The sequence below is a fragment of the Hippopotamus amphibius genome, chromosome 1 (genome assembly GCF_030028045.1).
Source record: "Hippopotamus amphibius kiboko isolate mHipAmp2 chromosome 1, mHipAmp2.hap2, whole genome shotgun sequence".
Taxonomy (NCBI): Eukaryota; Metazoa; Chordata; class Mammalia; order Artiodactyla; family Hippopotamidae; genus Hippopotamus; species Hippopotamus amphibius.
Window position 1 is genome coordinate 223182503 of NC_080186.1, and position 25186 is coordinate 223207688.

General features: G+C 38.1%; 1 protein-coding gene across 10 annotated transcripts in view; it reads right to left on the reverse strand.

The window, feature by feature from the left end:
• Positions 1-25186, reverse strand: part of MAST4 (microtubule associated serine/threonine kinase family member 4) — a 554707-nt gene that overhangs the window by 246940 nt on the left and 282581 nt on the right. For 6 of the 10 annotated variants that reach the window (XM_057742007.1, XM_057742123.1, XM_057742035.1 and 3 more), the window contains 2 exons: positions 20700-20731; positions 7200-7235 (listed from right to left, as the gene is read on the reverse strand). In XM_057742007.1, the coding sequence (XP_057597990.1) occupies positions 7200-7235; positions 20700-20731 (68 nt within the window). Of the gene's footprint in view, positions 1-7199; positions 7236-20699; positions 20732-25186 lie in introns of those variants that run through there. The other 4 variants (XM_057742017.1, XM_057742046.1, XM_057742087.1 and 1 more) reach the window with 1 other exon arrangement.

Here is a 25186-nt window from a genome sequence, read left to right on the forward strand (position 1 = left end):
CACTCTACAAATCACAACTTGGATAAGAATGGTCGCAGTGCTGGTTTCTGGGGAAATCTTATAAAGCCCCAAGTGTTAAAGCCAAACAAAGAAAATCTGTTCTATTCCCTAAATGAATATAGCATCTCTTTGTTGACTAGTGGAACTGATTAAAATGTGTTGTTCAGAGTGATTTCCTGCACATAAAAAGCAACAACTTTTCTGAACCTAAATAAAGATCGCCAACAGCTGTAGAGAAAATGTTAACATTTGGAATTTTATAAAAACGAATTACTGAAAGTAAAGAAATCGGTCAGGAACCGAAACAATGATACATGACCATTAGAAACAGCCCGGCACTTCGCTCTCCTGGCCGTTTCCGTTGGAAGACACAACAAATTGTGTGGGCACGCAGGGCACTCAGCTCATATATGACTGGTTGGCTCCACAAAGTATTTCCCAGCTGGAAAGCAAATGGACTCCAAGAATCAATAAGCATCAAAGAACAAGGATTTAGAAGAAAACCTAAAAAAGTAATACACTTAAATGCTGGTGGGGACTGTCTCTACAAGGTGAAGTTATGGAATGAAACTTTTCTTCTTTATACTTCTCTATTTTTCTACAATGGAAATAACCAGGAAAAATGATTAATGCTTTATGATCTAAGAATTTTCACAGTAAAATAAAATGCTACGAGACTACAACACTGAAAATACCCGAAGGAAAAATCATTTAATGTATCAAAAGACACCAGTGAAAACTAAACGCTCTGTTTTTTAAAGTATCTTTTCTCTAAGTGATAAGATATAGGGAAATTCTGAATGCGTTTTGTCCTGTGTTTACTAGTCCTTCCGGAATGATCCCCTGTGTGATTGACAGAAGTATTGCTTAAATTGTTATTTTCTACAAAGGCCAATTAGGCCTAACTTACGAAGATACTATAAATCATACATTATTACTCAAAAAATAGACCACAACAACAGACCACATATAAGTTCATTTTCCAAAAACAAGTCTTGGAAATGCCTCCAAGACTGAATTATTTCCCTCTTTGAAAGGATCCATAGAGGTTCAGAGAGGTCACAATGGACAAACTCTTCTGAAATTAGCAATTTCAACGGAACACCGGTCCCTGGTTCTCCACTGCCGCTACTCAGTGAGCAAATCAGCGCCAAGTCTGATGAGTCCACGAGAGGACATGGGAACAGGGAGAAAATGGAGGGCGAGATGGTGTGGTTTTTAAACCTCTATCACATGACTTACATTGCAGGATTAAAGTACTTCCTGATCACAGAAACACAACTGAACCCAGACCTCTTTGACGACAGGTTTTGAAGACTCATCTTAAGATGAGCTTTTCCCTCCTTCTGCTCTGAACCCCATTTCCCAATAATTGAAAGGTAGGTTATGAAGCCAGAGAACAATTTGTTACGTCGATGAATCCCTCTACCTGCAAGGCCAAGTTTCATCAGCACCCCTCTCCCTGCACTCCAAGCAACTTGACATATATGACTGTGTTCTTAGGTTAAGGTCAGTGCTCTGGGTCACAAGCACAGGCAGAACGATTTCTATACAGGCAACAAAAAGAGCAAGCGCTCGGGCTTCCTCAACGATGTCATTTATACTCTACAGAGAAGACGGATGAGTGGGCGTCTCCCCCAGCTGTGAGGCAGTGGAAGCTGCAGGTCTAGGACCACAACCAAAACAAGCCAGGAATGAGAGGATAACCTGAAATATGTGAGTCGCAACCTCAGAAAGTACCTACAACCCTCAAAGCACCTACTTTCCTCACTGGCCAGCCTCATTTCTTTCTGAGGCAGTTCTCCCAGCGGCTGGCTAGAGAGATTTTTTTCAGCCTTCATTTTGAAGGCTCCTGCTGCCAACACCTGTCTCCATTGTCACTGGCTGACCCCTAAAGACAGATTCCCTAATATTAATGGACCCCAAGAGAACAATTCTCACTGCCAGGCTCACAATGGGTAGGAAAGCCTTCAACTACCTGGCATTTCTTTTAATCAGTTATACTGCTTTGGGGCTCATTTTACAAAGCCATCTGGCTTTGCAGACATCAATGCAAGGACTATGAAAAACCCCACGTTTTACTGGAGTCCCGCAAAGGGGAGAAATCCACTTCAAAGTGTGTTAAGCTCCCAGGGTTCTGGTGTAGAGATTTCTCGCTCCGATTCTTCATTGTTCAGACATCCAAGGAGCCTAGCCATCTAGGACATAAAAGAATTCTTCTGAAAGCACCATGTAAAAGAAAGTGTTTGTTCAGTCACAGTGTCCCTACAAACGTGATCTTATGCTCCACGGCAGGGTGTCTAAGAAGATGAAAATGAAGGGGCCTCAACAGAGCTAGTGGAAACCTGGTCAGGTAAATGGGAGGCTGGGGGACAAGAGCTGTCCGAAATTGGAGAATGCTGAGGTGCCCTCCTTCCTGTGAATATTCTACTCATTCTCACAAAATGTTCCACACCTCAGTATGGCATTAAGGAGAAATGCTTTGAGTTTTTTTCTCACTACTGAATACAAGTGCAATTATATTTAAAATATCCTTACTTTCTATTGGTTTGACAGGTTCGCTTTTAAAGTTTTCTATTCATACATTTCAATAGTCCTATCCCTTTTTAAGAGATAGTGAGCTGGCTTTTAACACATCCCATACTAGGAAAAGGGACCAATGGTATCTTTTTTTTTTTTTCTTAATACAAAGAGTTCTTTCATTCATCAGGATTTGAATGTTAGCAGAATCTACAAAATTCAAGGAGACTGACATATCAACATTTAGATGTATAAAAGTACTATGGGGATTAATAAACCTAACCCAAATTTAATGTACCATTTTAAAAAGTCATCCTCTGACATAACTAACCTGGAAGTTAAATGCAGCCAGAGGTTCAATGTCACCAGCTCACAATAGGTTTCTCAAAAGAGGCAGTTATTCCTCTCTGAGGCACAGAGAATGAGGGTCATTGACTACTGACCCAGTGGCTTCATGCAAATAAGTAGAGCCCTCTTGACACATTTCTTAATGGCCAGAAGACCTGGCAGCAGAAAGGACAAGTGCTTGGGTCACAAGTACAGTTGATTTATAATTTCTGCAATGAAACCAGAGACAGGATGGGGCCTCACTCCAAAGGAACGTTATCTTCTTTGGTGATAATACACTTGACTTCCAACAGACCTGTTCAAAATGAAGCAATATGGAAGTCTCATCCTTGCATTTGATCTGCTGCATCGATATTTTGTTCTACCTCCTACATGCAGGTAGGATTTAATAAGAGAATGGTATTAAATTAGAACAGTGTTAGTGAAGTTACATTTTACTGTGGCCATTTGTGACCTTTACAAGTTTTAAATTGATAACTAATGTATGCAAAATATTTACCTTGATTCAGTTTCAATTTTTAGTTATAAGACTTTTTCATCTTTCAAAAGTACAATGTCACATAAGGTTATTTTACTCTAGTTTGATCTAGATTAAGAACATCTATGAATTAAGGTGGGTTCTGGCCCTAAGGAGTATTGCTTTGGACATAATACCTGAAATATTTTTGAAGGTACATCTTTGTTCTTTGGCCAACACGGTAATATCATCACTTGCTTAGTATCTTCATGTAAGACAGAGAGGCTGAACATGACCTTAGTTGATTCATTTAAATCCACATATATGATTATTTTTACCCAATGCTGCAGTTTTGGGGCCTTTCCTTCCTCATTTCTTAAGTCCTGTGAACAGTATTTTAATTAGTCCAGTGCTTGTATCTTCTCAGTTTATCGCTTCAAGTCATCTAAATCACAGTGGCTTTTTGGCTATGATGGCGCACTTGTAGCAACTAGAGTTCTTCTAGCTTCAAACACAAAAAACTCTATCTGTTGCCGGGGACTCTGCTACAGCCACTCCATCCCCAGGTCACAAATGGTTATGGTGTTTTACAAAAAAAGAGAGGTTCTCTGTCCTAATTTAAACAATTCTATCTTCCAGAGTCTACACTTAGGCAACCCTGGAGCAAGTTAAAGCCTTAAATATTTGACATATTATAAAAGAAACATTCCTTTATTATTAATCTTATGATATCCTTATTCGTTGCTTATTTACTATGACTTTAAGTTCCTGTAATAGCCTACATATACTTAAAAACAACTTTATAATTAACAATACAGAATTTACACACTTGCAGAATATTTAAAATATACTCTAATTATATCTTTTTTAAAAATTGAAGGATAGTTGATTTAAGATATTGTGTTAGTTTCAGGTGTACAGCAAAGTGATTCAGTTTATATAGATATAAAAAATATATATATACACACACATATACATATGTATGTAAACATACATATATAAATACACATAAATTCTTTTTCAGATTCTTTTCCATTATAGGTTATTACAAGATATTGAACATAGTTCCCTGTGCTATACAGTAAATCTTTAATTTATATATTGTAGTGTATGTCTGTTAATACTATACTCCTACTTTATTCCTCTCCCCTTTCCCCTTTAGTAACCATAATTTTGTTTTCTATATCTGTGCATCTATTTCTGTTTTGTATATAAGTTCATTTGTATTATTGTTTAGATTCCACATATAAGTGATATCATATAATATTTGATAAACATTAATAGAAAAATATATTTATGTTATCATCTTTATCTATTTTGATGATTAAAACAAGTGCAGGAAACAATTTGAGTTGGTCAAAATACAGCTTATCGCGAAACATGAGAAATGTAATATGCCTTTCATACAGTACAGTTTATATCATTTGTCAATCTATTGACATAAAACATGATTGACTCTTGGCAGGCTCAGATTGTTCAACGGCTTATAATTACCATTTCCTCTGTCACTTAAATTTCCACTATTGGCCAGGAGAAGTTCCTTCAGTATGGTTCATCTCCTTACAGCTCCACACACTACTGAAAGCAACCCTGCTCTTTAGCAAACAAACAACCCCCCCAAAACAAAAACAAACCAAAAAAACCCACACAAAAAACTGTTTTGAAACCAACAAAATGTTCCCTTATCCCAACTATAGCATCCAGTTATGTTCCAAAGAGTCTTGGTGTAGTCTTGGAAAGTAGTATTAGAGATAAAATTGAGGTACATGGGGTGTCTACTAGCTGATTTCATATGAGTACTGGATGGAAGCCAGGCAGGGACTATTCATTACCTACTTTAGAACAGGGCAGGAAAATTATATTTGGTTTCAACATAGTAAATATTATAAGTTCATATAGAAGGTTCAAAGTGAACTCTAACTTTACTAAGTGCTTTTTTGGTCTTGATGTGAATAAATTAGTTTCCTCCTCTTCTTAAAATTACCATCTTTAATATTTATACACATGCAAAAAATTGCCACACCAATCCATTTACAGCATTTGAATTATATTATTGAAAGTACTAATAATCTCATTTTTAAAAACATAATTATACTTTTCAAGTATATCACTCAGTAATAATCTCAATATATTATTTCACCAATTCCTTTTTGGCCATAGAACAAATTAATGGCTCTTTTTTCTATTTAACCAAGTAAACATGGGTAGAACCTGCATGAGGATGTCCCTTTATTTTCATAAACAAAATACAGACTTCATGCGTAGATGTATATGTGTTCATTTGTAAGACCATATTACCATTATTTTTAATCACACACAGTTTTAGAGTTTAGCTCCAATATTTCAGATGCCTTTAGAGAAATGCAAAGGTATTTATTAACTTAAAGCTATAAGTAAAGTTTCCAAAAAAAGCTATTAAGAATGTCAGTGAACATAATTTAGTATCACATTAATATAAATTTGACATTAAGAATTGTCAAAAACATAAAATATTAGACTACTTTACCCCAAATTTCAAATGCGACAATTTCTTAAGCCAACATTGTTTAAATTTTAGAAAAATCAAACCATAAAAGACTGCAAAACACATAGTTTATTATGCACTTCAGTTACAGTTCTTTGTTCATATTTTCATATTTACACACCCCTCAGCCAATCCTGGTACGGGTATACTTTATAGTTCATTACATAAACAGAAATACAAATTATTTATAAGGTCACTTTAGTTTTATTATAATCTAATTTTTAGACAGATTAAAATATGTCTTTCCCGCATCCCCATTTTGCATCTTAGGGTAACTGTACAGCTATCAGAAGAACAAAAGTAAAGTCACATTTAAAGAATTAAAATTCACAGAAAAAAACTTTAGGTTATCAATAAATATTTTCCAATTAGTAACATCAAACAAAGAGATCTCCAAACTGAGAAATAAATTTTTTGGTTTTATTTATCATGTGTTATTATATATCATATTCAAAATATTTAAAACTCCCCATCTTTAAGTTTTAAAATTTAACTTAACCAGAACAATATGAAACAAAAAATAAATGGCTAAAAACAATCATGAAAAGTATGAAAAGCAGACCCGTGAGGGAGAACTTACCAGACATTACAACTCACTAGAAAGCCACTGCATTCAAAACAAAATGGTGCTGGCACAGAAATAGACAGATAGATATGGCATCTTTATATGTGACAAGGGTAACATTTCAATCCCATGAAAAATAGAGTTTCTCATAGTAACTAGGACTTAAGTAACTGGTTATCCATCTTGGGGGAGAAAAAAGAAAGAAAGATAGAATCCTACCTCATATCATGTACAAAACTTAAAACTGGAGTAAGATTTGAATGTTTTTAAAAATGGGGAAGAATATTTACAAGAATATTTGTATGACCACGGGATGGACAATGCCATCCTGAGAAAACGGATAACAGAAACAAAGAAAAAGAAAGACATATTGGATTAAATAATAACTAACAATTTTCTTTTGGTAAAAGACATCATACACAGAGACAAGAACTACAAAGCTATATTTGCACATACATAACAATAAAACACAATAAATACCTCCCAGAAATTGTGACAGAAAAAACTACCAAATAGAAAAATAGACAGTGAAAATAAAAAGGAAATGAAAAAAAGAGAAATTCAAATGGACAATAAACATGAAAATATATTCAACGCCAGTGGCAGTCAGTGAAGAAAATGCAAATTAATGATTAGAGATAATAAAATTGGCAAGAATTAAAAGGAACAGTGGCATCCAATGCTGTTGAGAATGTAGGAAATGCATTCTTATGTGCAAATATGATTTGCTATTCCTTTGGGGAAAAGAATCTAGAAATATCTATTAAAATTAAAAATACACATACCGTTTGACCAAGCAATTCCACTTCTGGGAATCTATCCTATAGGGGGAGAAAAAAAAGGACCAGTACGTGAGGACATAGGTACAAAGTTGTTTATTGCAGCATTGTTTGTTGTGGGGTAGAGGAAGAGGGGTGACTGGGAATAACATGAACGTCCATTAATAAGGAAATGGTTAAATGAAACGTGGAATATCTACATTGTAGAATATTGTGTATTATTAAAAAGAATGGGATAAATCTGTAGATAGTGACTTGGAAGGCTGGTAAGGTTAGAAAAGCAAATTGAAGAGCTATAATTCCATTATGGCAACAGCAACAATCACAAGAAAACAATGGACGTGCAGACATCGCATGTACATGGAGTAAGGAATGGAAGAACACAGACCAGATTCACAATGGCCACCCAGGATTGGGAGTGGAAACAGGGAATGGAAGGGATGGGAATTATTTATGTCCTCCTAGTGTATCTCTGTGCTGTTTCACTAGTTACTATGAACTCTATATTAATTTTACAACTTTCAAAATACATTTAAGGAAAAAAATTAGCTTTTATTAGTGGTAGCAGAGCAGAAGTATTTCCAGACGTTCATCTTTCGTAAAATAGTAGCAATTAAATAAATATTCCCTTCTTTGCTTATGCCAGTCATTGCAGTGTTCATTTTTGATTGCTCTCCCAATGTCCATTCTGTCTCTCTCTCATATGTGTTTCAGCCATGTGGTTTTGGTGGGGTTGATTCCATCCATTCCCAGAAATTCCTGAATGGTCTAAGCTGGTTCTATTCACCAGAAATACAGTTTGGAGCCACTTACACGATTTTAAAGTTTCTGGTAGTCACAGTAACCGTGAAACCTGCTGGCAGGCATCTACCAGCTAGGAAGGAAGCCTGCCTTGGGATGAAGGAGACACTGGGTGCTTGTGTTGGCAATGAACCTCTGGATCAATCCTTACAAGAAGCCTGGACTTTTTAGTAACATTAGCTGGTAAATGTCCTTTATTTTTTTCAGCCACTTTGAGTTAGGTTTTCTATTACTTGCAATCTAGAGTATTCCAATTGATAAACTCATCTATGGACAATGCATGTCTAAACAAATACTTCCTTCTTAAGTGAATTAACTCAGATGGTCAACATTTCTTCATTTGTAGTCAAGGCATGCTTTTGTTAAACTATCCTTACTTGATAACACTTTTAGGCATCTTCTGCAAACATGCCCAAGAAGATTTCCAAAGACTAATTCCTGATCATGCAGGGTACCTTTGTATGATCACCAGGGTATTTCTCCCTAAGACAATACAGGCTTTAGAGCAATCAATGAGCTCTCGTTCCATCCTCTTTTATGGTCCTCCCTTTCTAGACCAGTGTTCCCCACCTTTGGCACTATTAGCATATTGGGTAGCTAAGTCTTTGTTGGGGGGTGGAGTGTGGTTTCCTGTACACTGTAGGATGTTTAGCAGCATACCTGGCCTCTCTCTACACACTAAATGATAGGAGAAATTTCCCCCCTCCCCAGTAGTTGTGACAATCAAAAATGTCTCTAGACACTGTCAACTGTCTCCTTAGGGGACAAAAATCACCTCTGGTTGAGAACCACTGTTCTAGACCAACAATTAGTTCTAATATGCAACTGACCTTCATTGTTTTATGACATGAATCCCTCCTCCCCCGTACAAGTGTCCCCTGCATTATGATTTTTCCAGACTTTGTGGCTCTCTCCTCGACTAGACATGAATACTAGAACCTTGTCTGGCCACACTCTTTCTCCTCTACTCCCTGCCTATGCTAAACCAGAGCTCTCCACTGCAGGTCCGCTTTCCAGGAGAAATGCAGCTAGTCCCCTCTGACTTCAGCTTGACATCATTACCTGAAGCTGCTGCTTGAACCACCCACCCAACCATTTCTTTGGCCTTCTTTGAGGGGATATTTGCTCATTTGTGGTCACTCATTCCTCAATTCAGCCTACCCTGGCTGGGTCTGCTACCTCCTCCATCACTATATCGTGGGGGACAATTCCATTCCAGATTCTCCACACTGTATCAACTCACATTCCTCCCTAATCCATCCCTAAGACTAAAGATAGGTTATAACCACTGGAAAACTTTTCATAGCTTCTCAAATTGATCTACAGATTTAATGCAATTCCAATAAAAATCTCAACAGGCTTTTGGCAGAAATTGACAAACTGATTCAAAAGTTAAAGAAGCTAGAATAGTCCAAACAATTTTGAAAAAAAATGAACAAAGTTGGAAAACTAACACTATCTGATATCTGAACTTACTATAAAGCTACAGTAATCAAATCAGTGGGGTACTGATACAAGACAAACAGGCCATGAAACAGAAAAGTCTGTAGATCGACACCCACATATGGACAACCAATTTTCAACAAAACTACAAAGAAATTCAGCAGAGAAAGGACAGTCTGTTCAACAAATGCTGCCAGAATAGATACCTGCATACAAGAACATAAACTTCGACCCATAATTCATCCATATACAAAATTAACTCAAAATGGATCACAGATGTAAAAATCTAAAATTTTAAATCTAAAATTATAAATTTAACGGGGAAAAAAAAGGAGAAAACTTTTGTGATCCTGAATCAGTCAAAGATGGCTTAGATGCAACACCAAAACCATGACCATTTAAAGAACAAATTGATAAATTAGAATTCATCAAAACTAAAAACTTTTGCGCTTTAATGGATGCTGTAAAGAGATTGAAAACACGAGCCACAAGCGGGGAGAAAATCTACCAATCATGTACAACAGCTTTATTTATAATGGTCAAAAACTATAAGTGACCCAAATGTCCATCAACAAGTGGATGGACAATCAGACTATGGTGTAGCCATCAAACAGGATTTTATTTAGAAATAAAAAGTAAGGAACTATTGACAAATGTACAATAAAGCTGAATCTCAAGATGATTACGCCGAGTGAAAGAAACCAGACAAAAAAAGAGTACAAACAGTATTGTTCCATTTGTTTAAAATTTTAGGAAATGAAAACTAATTTTTAGGGATGGAAAGTATCCGTCTGATAGGGCATGTGGGGATGGGGGAAGATAGCAAGTACACACTGATAAGAGAAAACTTCGGGAGGAGATGGATATTCCATTACCTTGACTGTGGAGTTGGTTTCACAGGTGTGTGTGTGTATACATATGTCGATTTATGAGATTATATACTTATTAAGTGCAATTTATGGTATGCCGATTATAGGTCAACCAAGTTTTTTTTTTTTTTTTTTTTTTTTTTTTGAAAGGGGAGGGGGAAGCACTGTTAGCTGTTGGGGAAAACATTTAACTGTTAGGGTTAAGCAGCTCTTGGGACAAAGAGCCTAAATTGGTTCATGCTACATGGGATTTCATGAGAGGAAGTGGTTTTGTTTTCGTTTTGTTGTTTTAAATTCTGCTGTGGTTTAATACAAATAGAATTCACAATTCCTGGGTACTTAGCACAGCCTAGGTGAATTAAACAGTAGATAAAAGGCCCATGGGTGGGAAGAGACCACACAAGAGGCTTGAGAAGTACCCATCTGAACTATGTTTGCTTTCATTTTCCTTTCAAGTATCTCCCCAGATAACCCCCACCATCACCACTCCCTGCTGTGGTCTTAAGGATGTGTCCAACCAACATCCTCCAGCAAAAAAAATGAGAATAGAGCTAAGTGGCCTGAATTCTCAAAGATAATAATTAAGTAACATGTTTTTTAACAGATGTTTGATGACACTATTTTTTCCCTGTGATTCTACCAGAATCTACTGCATTTACATACAAATTGGTAATACCTTAGAATCCCACCTAAAAAAGCCACTGTTATTCCCCTAAGACATGAAACCATGTACTGATCTATTAACTTCATTTCAGTATATGATGTCAAGTGCATTTTAAAAATATACCCCACAGCTTCCAAGGGCGTCCTTAATCCACAAGGACTGGTTTTAGCGTTTAAACTAATTTATCCTAGACATAAAGAACCTTCTGCTTATTTTCCCAGATAATTGATTCTTGATTTGTTAAGATACTAAACACTATGCTTTACACCCTGAAATATCAACCCCCTGGTGAACTCACTCATGCGCCCCTCACAGAGCAAATCCGCTCAGCGAGGGGCCAAGGGAAGCTCAGGAAAGCAGACCATTCCCTCCCTTGGACCCACGGCCAGTCCAGAGAGATGATCCCCACTGTCTCTGCAGTAAATATCACTTGTCCCACAGCAGCGACACGGGGATGTCAGAGGGTGCCAAATTCTCTAAGAAAATGCCTGCCTCAGTTTTTGAAAAATACAAATAAATCCAAAAGACAACCTCTGCCTCAAAGCTGATCTCCCTAAGTAAAAGCACACCGCTACCACCAATAACAGTACAATCAGCATTGGAAAATCAGGGTTTAGTAAGAGCTCAGCAATCGGCTAATGACACCACCAGGTTAATCTCACTGATCTCTAGGGCACAGCAAAGTTAGAAATCATTTTTCCTGCACAATAAAAAGCACAACGCTTAGGCCAAATTAACATTTTCTAGTAGAGGAGGAACACTTTTACCTAAGCATCTACAAAATAGGCAAATATTTCTTGAAAGATTACTTTATAGTTCTAGAAAACAGTCATTTAAAAATCCTTTCCCTCAATATATCATGCCTATTTAAATTTATTATCATTAGAATTTTCATTCTTTAAAAATACATTTAAATTTACCCTTCCATGCTAGGCACCCATTTCCACAGGTCACTAAAATTCACAGAATATACTTAATAAAACTTTTTCCTCTCATGCAATTGTATTTACGGAACTATCTGCATACAATTTCCTTATGCTTTGAGTCAAAAGCTACCTGGGTGATGCCTGAGGTGAAGCAGATCCCAGAAGGCCACCAGGAAGAGAGGTAGGTGTACGGGTGCTGGCATGTTCTACAGGCCGCATCTTATATTCCAACCATCCTCATCCCCGAAGAGGTGACGTTATATAACAACATGTTCAAAGACAAGGCATACGTGTATTCAGATGAAAGAAATGACCTGTCAGAATTCTCAGAGGTTGAGGCCTCTACTGCAGAAGAGCAGAGAAGGAAATCCTAAGTTACTTTTCTCCCAGCTGCTTACATCTGACAGTCAACTGCCACAAAGAATCAAAGAGTAGGCATTGGGAAGGTGGGAAGGAGTTGTGTGTGGGGGGGTGGGGGGGATATGGGGATATGTGTATAAAATACAGCTGATTCACTTTGTTGTACAGCAAAAACTGGCACAACAGTGTAAAGCAATTATATTCCAATAAAGAGATTAACAGACACACACAAAATAAAATAAAAGAGAAAACCCTAAAAAACAAATAAAAAAAAATGATGAAAGAATACTAAGATGAAAAGCATGGAAAAAAGCCATAGAAAAAAGGAGATATTTGATCACATAAAATTATGCCAATATATTTAAACAAACTTTAAATTCAAAACAAATTTTAGAAAAAATCAAGCGATACAATTTTAATATCATAAGTATACAAAAAGCACTTATAAATAAAAAAAGAAGAAATTAAAAACCAAAAGCATGCAAAATGTTCAACTGTACTAGTGATGAAATATGTTGATTAAAAAAAAAGAGCAGGGAGTCTAATTCTCGGGAGTCAGAATGGCAAAGGAAAAGAGATTAGAGATTCTAAGGAGGAGCACTGAGGCACAAGCAAAATCTTGCAGCCACCAGCCACCTCTCCACGGTTCCCCTCCGAGGGCCCACCTTACGATAGCATTATGGTGTCAGGAGAACAGTACAGAATTCAGCTGCCCTTCTCACACGTCTCACTGGATGATGGACACATTTGGGGACCGCCAGTTACCGCAGCGGGGACCGCCACACCCACCAGCATAGCCATCGCTAGTCTCACTACTAGCCTGAGTAATCTCAGTATCCTGAGAGTGCTGTGTGTGACTCAAGGTCTTCCCTCCGGTTGCACTCTTAAGTGGAAACTCTTCAGAAGAGTTTGAGGCCGTGCTTTGCAAATGTTCACAGAAACCATGGCAAGCAGGGTGAAGTCAAGTGTACTCTGTGAAGTCCACCCTTTATATCAGCAGGCCCTAACCTTTTTGGCACCAGAGACCGGTATCGTGGAAGAGAATTTTTCCACGGATGAGGGGTGGGGCAGGGATGGTTCAGGCAGTAATGCAGGCGATGGGGAAAGACAGATGAAGCTTTGCTTGCTGGCCTGGCGCTCACCTCCTGCTGTGTAGCCCAGTTTCTAACAGGCCACGGACTGGTATCAGTCCACCACCGATACCAGTCCGTGGCCACCGGACGGATACTGGGGGTTGGGGACCCTGCTTTATATGACCCACACTGTGGATGTCGATGCTGTAATTCACGTCCTTATAGAACAAAAAACACACCCACACCCTTGCTCATTATCTCTTTCTAACTCAAATGTATTGTCCTGAAGAAGGAAAGTTTGCTTTCCAGTCCCTAGTGGGTGGGAGCCCTAAATTGTGGCCACAGTTCATGGTCAAGGAAAAATCTGAGCACAAGCAAATCTCAAATCCTCTGAGTTGTTAAGAGACTCACTTAACAAACAAAGGTATTTCAAATCAGGTTTCTGTTAAGGTTTCTTCCATCTCTGAAATCCTTTGATTACACTTTTCTACATAGACATCTATAATATCCCACTTCATTTTCCTCAGCAACCGTCTGTCTCAGAACACAGTTTTGAGAAGTAACCTGTACACCATGCTGAGAAGGATGGGTTTCAAGTGATGGATTATTCTAGAAGAGGGGCCACTGAGCACAGGGAGTTCCTTCACAGCTTCCTTGATGCTACAGAACATGTGTGGAGTCTGTCTTCACCATACACCTAGAAACTGCCTGATACCAGGGGTTGACCTTGTAGGGACACAAGGAAAGATCCACCCAAGGATATGGGGTCAGCTGCCCTCTTTAACACCTTTCTGTTGATGGAAGGGTTGGTATACAAAGTCTCCCCTCCCAGAAAATGCTACTCAAACGATCTGCTTTGAAGGGAACTCCTTCAGCCTACTTGGCAGTCTTTTGCCTAACACGACAGGACAAAAAGAAGTGATTGGTGGTGGTGGTGGTGGCTTAATTCCCAACGTATGCCAGGTACTGTTATAAACATTTTACAAATATTAACTAATTTAATCCTCAAAACATTCCAAGATAGAATAGTATACACGCTTTTACAGATGAGGAAACGAAGACACAAAGAGGTTAAAGCAACCTCCTGAGGGTCACACGGCTGGTTAAACACCAGAGGTAGGACTGAACCCAGGCAGCGTGGCTCTGAAACCCCTACTGAATAACAGACCTGAGAAGGTGGCTTTTAGGGAGAGAGGGCAGGCACCCGCCTGCCTCAGGCTTGCTGAAAGGATGCTCACCGAGAAAGTCTCCCAAATTCCTGTCTGACTCAGGCTTGCTAAAAAGTCATTCGAGTAAATATGAAATAGAGAATTTTCCCTCATGCCTTGGGACATTCGGAAGCCCACTTTGCCACTACGCACACCCTGAAGCTCTCCTAAGAACAGCAGATCCCAGCTGGGGGTGGCATTCTAGATTCACCTTGAGGATGAGCTCAAAGTCCACCAGCCTCCAGCTCCCCCGGCCTCTGCCCCCAGCACACGTACACATAGACTCTGATTTGCACCCTCAAGTGTGTTTGGAAATGCACACACACATTTTGATAAACTTCCCTAGGTGACCCAGCTCTCCCTCCCAGGGAGCAAAACTAAGGTCTTCCTAATAATTTTCAAAGATGAGAAGATCAAGCCTACATTGTTTCTATCGTCCAGGTCTCCTCCCCACCCGCCTCACAGAAGATGAATGCAGGCATGATGCGGGAGGCCGCAAATACATACCAAATACCAGACTGGCTATTCGATGAACATATAAATGCAACTGACATTCTTCCACAGTCTGAAATCCTCTCTTTACTCTCAGGATATATTACACCATTCTCTTTTTATATAAACATGCCACTTTAAATGCTAATTCGGATGCAACACTCAATTTTTTCTTCGTTTTGTTTCTGGGTTTCTAACATTCAAAATGACACTGGACTTGCATTTGGCTTCGACAATAGATATTTTGAATTCTTCAATATTTGTGAGGGTGGGGAGGGAAGAAAGTACTAAGAGGAAAACTAAATTTATTTTAAAACTTATCCAAATATGGTTTACGTGCCCTTTATTTTGCTTGCATTAAGCCCTTTCCCTCTCTTTCAGAAAATGTTGCCTTCACTTTGCTGAAAATCTCATAAATCTAATTCGACTCAGTTGTAAAACCAAGGTGATTCCCTCTCCTTGCATTCTAGAAAGAACCTCATTTTACTCAAACTACTTTTCTAAACAGCTCGTCAAGGCAGTGTGTTCTGGCTGAAATACAACCGGCCTGAACATAAGTCTTCTTTTTAAAAAATACACCGACCTACATATGCCAATGACATCAACCTGAGCCTATCCAATTACATAGAAGGTCACTTCCTATCTTGTCTCAAAATGAGGAATTTCAAACTATCCTAATCCAGGGCACCCAGTTCAACCTATTGACAGTGAGACAAACCGTCTTCTAAGTCCAGCAGGCCCAGCTCCACCCAGAAGTTTCCAGTAACCTTCAGGGTCCTCTGTCTCTGTTGTCCTAACCACTCTGACAGCACTCTCTCCCTCTGCTGCTCACTCTGGTCTTCCAACCCATACCTGAACCCCCTTTCCTGCCCCTGTCCAAGAGAGACAAAATGGGAAGGACGTGAAATAACTTTATCATCTTTCGCACATACATGTTAACTCATACATGTGGCAAAAGGGTTCTGGACAACAGCTCTCCTTGTCTGTCCCCGGTCCACCAGAAGCATCCCATTAGTGAGTCATATTATGTCGTGATAATGCAGCTTAGGGTCACCTTGCCCAAAGGGATGTACATTTCAATGAGACCCTGAGGAGAACATACCCTTAAGGTCCAACTGAATGAAGTTCAGCTCTTTCAGATCCAACTGAATGGATGTCTGGCACTGTGGTAAGTGTGTTTAAGATCCCTGTCTTCTCTGTGGATAGGAAGATGGACCTCCTAGCAGACCTGAAGCTACTGTATGCTGGCAGGATCTTACCCTACTTAGTCGATGGCCAGCTCTGCTAGACCCCAACCATTTCAGAATAACAATGAAAGGAAAGGGGGAATGGAGACGGGAAAAAACTCTATGGAGGGAAACAGCTGCTGGACACTAGTACTGTTGCTAGATCGAGAAGTTAAAATTCAGCCAAGAAGATTCCTAAACAGCTTTTAATAATTTCAGTACTCCCAGAAATGTCTCAGCATGCAGAAACATACTTCTCCAGGCCTTCTGCGCACAGGAGGAACTGCTTTCTGCTTTGGGTTTCCGCTCTGTGTGGCCAAAAAACATAAAGCCAAGAAACTGACCAAGTGTCAGTCACTGTTTCTACTAAAGTAAAGCGATAACTGCAGATGGTTCTATGGATCCCAGAACTACAGGGCTCCATGAAAAAATGCCCTCATGCTCACAATTAAAAGACGTGGAAGAAAGGCTATTTTTGATAGCAAGAATTTTCTTGCTAAGAAGAGATAATGCAGTTTCATTCTCTGTGCCGTGGAGTGGGGTGGGGTGGGGGGTCTGAAAGATCATTAAAAAGCAAGATTGGAGGAGGCAAGGGAGCTGGCCCCAGCCAATTTCCTGCCCCTCTCTCCAGGGAATTCCAAGATAAAAAGAAGCTCCCTCTGTCTGTAGGGCTGTTTATTTGAGCAATAAACAAAACATGAGGGGGTCTTTTAAAATTAAGGCGGACCTTGGTTTTGCTCTGAACCATCCAATAGCTCAGGCCTTGGGCTTTTATCGTTTTTCCACTTTCCCCATCTGAAAACAAACACCACCCAGAGAGCTTTGCACTTAGAAATGTCATTTTAGGACCCAAGTTCAAAAGACTAGTTAGGGGACCCACTATTAACTTTTTAATAAATATGGACAGTTTAGACTCTGTTATTAGAAATTTTACGCCATAAATACTGTCTTGTATCTGGAATTAGCTTTTAGCCTTTGCTCAGTATTGCATTTTTTATAATTTTACATGTTGATGCATATTCTCTAGTTCAGTCATCCTACCTGCTGTACAGTATTTCACTGCATGACTACATCATGATTTATTCAAAGAATATAGATGTCAACAGGTAGCTGAGAGGAAGGGGAGGAGAGAGTATGGTAACTTTCATTCCAAGGAGGAACTGAAGGAATGTGCTAGAAGAATCTGGGAAAACAGCTACTCTTTGCAAGAAGAAGACAGCTAGCTAAAATTCACATATACAGGGACCCAGAGTGGAGATGGCATTTGGAGTCTTGAAGTTGGTAAAGAGGTGGAAGAGCCTCTGGAAAACTGATCTGGGGTCACTTGGTTCCTTAGTAACATCAGATCTAGAAAGAAATTCCTTTGACCTCTCTTGTCTGCTGAGCTTTGCACCATTAAAAACAGAAAAGTCACAATCATTGTCTTCGCAACCTTTTAAAACACATGTGAAACACAGACTTCAACTTAGTCCTTGACAAATGATCATAAATTACAAATTAGTGGAGATCTGGATTGCTTCTTTTCTAGACAGAATATAGTTTGCTTTCTTATCCTTTTTAATTAGTAATAAAAGGAAAAACCTACTTTCTGTGTTCTTTTATTTGTAAAAGCTTTAACTTTTATATAATACATATGTGCTTTATATAACACGTTTTTATCACATGATTCCAGACAAACATTATCTATATGCTTACTTAAAACAATACTAAAAATTTTTTAAATCTGATAAATCTATGTGTCTGAATGAATTAAAATATTATCCTTCAAGACACACAAATTAGAAGTGGCAGGGGTTTCCTAGGTGGCGCAGTGGTTGAGAATCTGCCTGCCAATGCAGGGGACACGGGTTCAATCCCTGCTCCAGGAAGATCCCACATGCCGCGGAGCAACTAAGCCCGTGCGCCATAACTATTGAGCCTATGCTTTAGAGCCCGTGAGCCACAACTATTGAGCCCATGTGCTGCAACTACTGAAGCCCACGCGCCTAGAGCCCATGCTCCACAACAAGAGAAGCCATGGCAATTAGGAGCCCGCGCACCACAACGAAGAGTAGCCCCCACTCACCGCAACTAAAAGAAAGCCCACGCACAGAAAAAAAGACCCAACACAGCCAGTAAAATAAATACATAAATAAATTTATATAAAAAAAAAAGGAAGTGGCAGATATAACAAAACCAGGTGCCTTCTTCCAAGAGCACAGCTTTTCGGAAGGTACACGCCCTCTAACAAGTTCGGTCGCATTGCCGGGTGCCACAGGCAATGAGGAACACATTAAATTGTACAGTTGCTCGCTACTGACGTGGAAAGACAACTCAACAGAAGAGCAGGACAAATCCTCAGTCTTTCTGGGAGAAGGTAATAAAAGATTGAAAGCATTTAGTGCAGTAAATAAACTGAGGAAATGCTAACAAGTTTAATGATCAGGTACCATGATGCAGGCTAGCACCAATACCTAATAACACATGTGCCCTTCTTCATTAGATTTGTATTAAAATCACTGGAGCATTTATTTTATAAGTATTTTCTTTTTCTCAAAGTCATAAAAGAACCCTGCATGAGAAGAGTAATGACCGGCATTCTGTGTCGTGGTCACTGAAAACCCAGAGTGGCATTACGTCCCAGAATATCTATGTCATAAGTCAATCCTTTTGGGAATGTTTGTCTTTAATAGAAAATTAAAAAACAGTGTATTTATTTCTTGTTTGCTTTACTTGAAATTATTAATTTTTCCAAAATTCACTAAAAAAGGCAGATTTATGTTGACATATATATGATGCTTTAGTCCCATCATCAGATTGACAGATCAACTGATTTATATTAGGAGGGGATTTTAATTGGCTTAAGTGTAATTCTTTTCTCTTACTAAGTATTCAAAGCATGCACTCCAAATAAACTCATGCCATCATCCTTTTTTTTTTTCATTAAAGATTTCATGCTCTCAAGTAGAGAAATTTAAATATTTTCCTTATCAGGTATTTCCCCCATCAACTCATGGCTATCAGCTATCATGAACAGAACTGAGACTTACACAAGTACAAAAGGAGATATGGCCTACTTTGCTAATTAACATTATCACGATAATAATTTATAGGAAACATACCAACTTAAAGCACCATCTATTATAAAGGCTAAAAGGAAGATCTGACTAAAGTTCTAAAGTTTTTAAATAAAGTATAAAAGACAAGCCTAAGATAGTTTAAGCACTAAACAAAATTCTGAGGGAGAAGAGATTTTTGTCTATAAAGATACTTTATGTAGGTATTTCTGTCTTCTTATTTCTCATCATGATGGGAAATATCAAAAAGTTTGAACTTTTATAAGTCTACACAAGAGTCCTAATCATAATGCAGAAGAATGGAAGATTTTGATTCTAAGGGCATTTCCTATGATTAGGCCATTAACCTGTAGTGTCCAGATATGTAAGCTGGAAGCTAGTGAAAATTTATTTAGGTGCATTCTCCAAGAATGCTGATCCAGTATCCTCCCCGCAACTAAAAAAGTAGAGACCAAAATGGATAGTAATGAAATGTTCATGGCTGACGAACTTTTGGCTCCTAGGTGCAAAGACTGAAATTTTCCTAAATTTAGTCAAAAGAATGAATTCTTTCAACAGTCACCACATACATTTCTAATCCTCCCAGTTGAGATTTGCATAAACTTATCTTAAATACTATACTTATTTTTTTAAAGGACATTTCCCCATCCACAAGTTCAACATAAATCAGATACCAAATCCAAATATTTCTAGATCAGCCCTTACTAGTACTAGTTGATAGTAAATCTACCTCAGTGGAATATTAAAGGCAATCAATTTCAATCTGCAACTTGCTAATGCAAAAAACTATGACTTATGCAAATATATTATTAGCCTTAAAAACAAAAGGTTGAAACACACTATAAAGAAGTCAAGTCAATGTTCACAAATTTGCTATTTTAATATAAGAGCATTACATGAATTGGTTCAGTAAGGTCTAGATCTAATAGAAAGTTTAGCTGATGCAAAGTCTTCACCAATTCAAAGGCAAAAAGTATATCATTTACTTTGCATAATATTCATAGTATAAAGAACAATCATAGAATCCCAAATCACGTAGATAAGCACTAATTCTTTAATCAGATCGATTTAAACTATCTTCAGACCAAATAATGTTTTTGCTTGATTACATACAGAACTTTTAAATTTAAGATTCTCCTCGGAATAAATATGCATTTTGGCTTACAATGCCCATAAGGAACAAACCCTGGAAACTTTCTTCAAGTTATCTTGAAATCATTAATATTTGACATTTATAAATAAATGCAAAGCTCGGTGTTTTCTTAATTCAGTTGATTATCATTAATCTTCTGATTGCCATTGAAAATCTAAGTCAGAGAATAATGACACTACAAACTGTATCCCAAAATACAAATGAATCAATAAGGAAACTAAATTATTCTACTTACAGACTTCCTCTTCTGGGGAGACTCAGCTCCTTCTGCAAAAGATAAAACAAAACAGGTATGTGAGATACTACATTAACCTTAGACTACTAGGACACCAAACAGGTAACATAAAATGTATCATCCCTATGATGCTTGATTTGGCACTTTCTATACTGAAAAGATTTTAGTGTAATTATTTTAAGCTGGATCCCTTCTTACATTGTTCCCGTTACACACGGTGTTTAAGGTGCAAACAGTTCACCTAAGTTCCAGGGCAGAAAATAAGCATCAGTCCTCCCAAAGCAATGACAGTCAAACACCGAGTTGAGCTACATGACCCTATAATTGAGGGTAAGAAAAATCTGAGCAACCAAAGAACGTATACAAAGAGGAAAACGGAGGAGAAATTTGGCAGGATTATAATTAAGTGAAAGGTGAAATGAAACAGGTAGTTAAATCAGACCATTCGCCCCTAACAGAAATAAACTCATGCAAAACACTGTGTCTACCAAACATTATAATTTAAAGATGAAATACAACAAAAGGTTTCTTTCTGGTATTATGTCTTAAAACAAATGTGATTTATGATTTAGAATATTTAAAAGTAGGTTAATGAACCTCTAAAAAGGTAACCAGACAGCAACAACAATTAACAGAGGGCTTCATAGTTTCAAAGGATGCTCTCACACTTATCTCAATTTAAGATCATTACCTACCTTTCCATGGAGAGTGTGTGGGAAAACAAAACAAAACAAGCCAGCAAACAAGCCAAACAAACAAACAAAAAGGGATACAGAAATACTTCCACCCACTAATGGAGCTTTCAGAAGTCTGGGCACCCAAGAATGCTTACTTGATGACAATAATTGAAGAACAGGAAGCATTGAGTCATCTGGCTATTTTCACTCAAAAGTTGAAAGGCTTGACTAAATTTGGGATTTTATTCCCATAATTATCATTTATTTTTTTGCCTGCCAGGAGGTCAACCATCATTTTTTGAAAGGTGCTTCCTCTTCAGCTTCAAACTCACCTTTCCTACTCCTTATTTTTATTGGATCCTTAAATGTTTGCCATGGCCCGTGGCCTCACATCTTACTTCTAAACCATGCAATTTACTCCAGCACAGCTTACAAAAGATGGACTTGAGAGCAGCAGCCCAGAGAAGGATACTGCCTTAAATAGAACTTATTGAAAGTTATTACTTTACTCACTTATTAACTGGAAAATATATTTTGATACAGTTATAATAATCAGATCACTGTTTAATTGCAAGAAAAAAACAACAATTTTCGGGACAGAGCATTTTCTTTCTTCTCCCAATAACTAATCATTCTGTTTTCAAGGGCTGTAGGGTTCAGTGGTAAAACGCTTTTTTGTTTTGTTTCCAGTTTTTCTTTAATCTTTCATTAGCTCCAAGAAATTATAGCGTTTGCTGAACTTGGGTCCCTGATTCTGAAACAAATATACTTTCATTTACTAAAGCCTCTAATGAGAAGACGAAAGTCTCTGACCAAGACAGTTTTCCTTGGGAACTGAAATGTAAACAGAACCCCAATGAATAATTTTCTATATATGTGTCTTGGGTTAAGACGAGCACTGAAAAATATGTTTTGTATTCAGGTTAAAAAAAAAGAAAAAAGAAGGACTCCCTAGAAGTAATCATTTACCAGAGGGTTTCTTTTAAAAAGAAATTACTGATCTGAAAAGGAATACACACATGTAACTGAATTACTGTGCTGTACACCTGAAACTAACACACCATTGTAAACCTATTATGCTCGGATAAAAAAAAAATTACTGAGACCCACTACATAGCAAAAGGCCTTCAGCGTAATTAAATAAGTAAATACTGATGTTTAGTAAGTTCATCTGACAGCAGCATTAAAAGAAAACGAGGGGTACCTGAGGTGTTACCATTAATAACAGAAAAAATAAGTCAGATGTTGTTTCAACCCTACATGCAAACAGATCACTCAGAAGATACAAGAGGGGAAGGACCAAATAAATGATCCCCAAATAGTTCAATCAATCATATTCCACCAAACAACCCGACCTTAAGCTGGCTGCTTTGCTCTGAGAAAAAACTGCTGAAACGGCAAGATAAGGGATAAAAACCCACTCTGTTTTTAATCAGAAAGTCTTTCCAACAGGTCTAGAGTTATGAGTTCTAAACAAGAAGAAAGGTCACAGTGGGTAACCTCGCATTGCTGCTCCCCGGCACGGCCGCCGAGGCTCCAGGACGAGGAGCAGGGGACATTTAATAGGCCACTGTCAACTGACCTGCAGGGTCTGCGCTAACCAGGCTGAGGAGCTAATCCACCTGACGACTTGAATGTCAGGCTCGGAACTGGAAACTCAATGTGGTAGCAAATTGGAATCAGATGCGATGGTAATAAAGTGAGAGAAATGAATGTGCTGTGGCCAAGACCTTGTGAACAGTGGCTGCAAAAGCCTGCAAATACCAGGAGGGCTAAGAGATTGCAGACTAAGCCAGGAGGGGCTGCTGCCCTGCCGCGTGGGGACCACACACTGATCGACCTGCACCGGCTGGACGCAAATGAGCACCATCAAGGCACTTACTGCCCCGGCCCTGGCGGTACTATCTGTGTGTGTGCGTCCTCATTTTATTCACTTCATGTCAGGATACAGTCACTAACACATACATACGTAACTAGGTAAGACGTGGTGTTGGCCACAGTCATAAACCAAACCTTGTGCTTAATATATATATTTGGAACATGTGTAAAAAATTAGCATCAGACAAGCATGGAGAAGGGAAGGCGACAGAGAGAGAGAAAAAAGGGCAAGAAGCGTCCATCTGAAAAATTATGTGATTATTAACCATCACAGGTTAAAGAAATGTATGAGTGTATTTAAGAACATTAAAATTTTTTACTTTAATTAAATGATTGATTGATATTGATTTTTCAGTGACCTCTAATAATTTTTAAATTACTGTGTATCATTGCTTGATATTATGATCTCCTTTGCCTCCCTTTCTAAAAATTCTAACTAGCAAATATGTACATTAAAAATAAAGATGAAAGAAAGTTAATCTGTCTGAGAACTCTGTTCACCTTCTTGCAATCTCTTGATAAGACTGAGGATACACAGGTTCCTCGAATCCAGGAAGGGAATTTCAGTCCAAAAAGAAAAGAAAGCACAACAAATGATTCTGCCCCTCTCCTCGGCCAATCTTGGCCTCAAACGGAGAAAATAACTTGTCTCATTCATAAAGGCAATGGAAAAATAGCTGCAATGTTTAATCTGTACAAGCAATTTAAAACAACAGCAGCAATTTAAAAGACATATATAATTTAATAAGTATTTAATAGCTCTACATACACAAATAAAACAACATGGCTATAGGTGTGTTTAAGAAATCTTTGAACTATTCTTTTTAACTGATGGGCCAGTTTGTGATTTAAAAGAAAAAGGAGATTATATTATATTACAAATGAGATACCCCCTCCCTTCAAGAGGTGGGGCTTCTCTTCCCCTGGAGAGTGGGCTGCGCTTAGTGACTCCCTTACAAAAACAGAGTAGGGAAAAGGAAAAGTCGCAGCTTTTCAGTGGAGAAACCTGACAGACACCATCTGAACCAACCAACATTAATGATACCAACAATAAGCATAGATATCATGTGCCCCTGACATGACGTGATGAGAAGGGACTTCACTTCTGTGGCATTCTTCCTAGAAATCCTTAACTCCAGTCTCATCCTGAAAAAAACACCAGGGAAACCCAAATTGAGGGTCATTCTACAGAATATCTTTAAAACTGCTGGGTTGTGAAAACAAGGAACAACTGAGAAACTGTCACAGATCACAGGACTCAGGAGAAACGATGACTAAATGCAACGTAGGATCCTGACTGGATTCTGAACCATAAAAAGGACATTAGTGGAAAACCTGGTGATGTACAAATAAAGCATTTAGTTTAATTAATAGCGATGTACTAATGTCAATTTCATAATTTTGACAAATGTATTAACATTACATAAGATATTAACATTAGGGGAAACTGGTGGAAGCATATGCGGAAATTCTACTGTCCTGTAACTTTTCTATAAATCTAAAATGATTTCAAAATCTTTTTTTAAAGTTCTCTTAAAAAAAGAAGAGGGAGGTAAGGAGAAAGAAGGATGTGTGTGTGTGTATAGGCTAGAGCATGAATGTATGAACTAATAAATATCAAAAAATTCTAAGCTTATTTTAAGGCCATATTTAATACAGTATTTTAGAAGATTATAGAAATAGTCTAAGTGACATAAGTTTGTGACTAGGACCATCAGTGAAGATGGTAAGGAGCAGTCAGGTTTGAGATATGTTTTTATAGAATATACAAAGGAACTGGATGTGGAAGACGAAAGAGAAAGCCAGAAAGAGTCAAAGTTCTTGGCCTAAGCGAGTGGAGTTTGAGGGAAGAACAGTTGTGTCTGGATATATCACACCCAAGATGTCTGTAAGAATTCTAAAGAAGAATTTCCAAGCAGGTGGTTGAGCAAA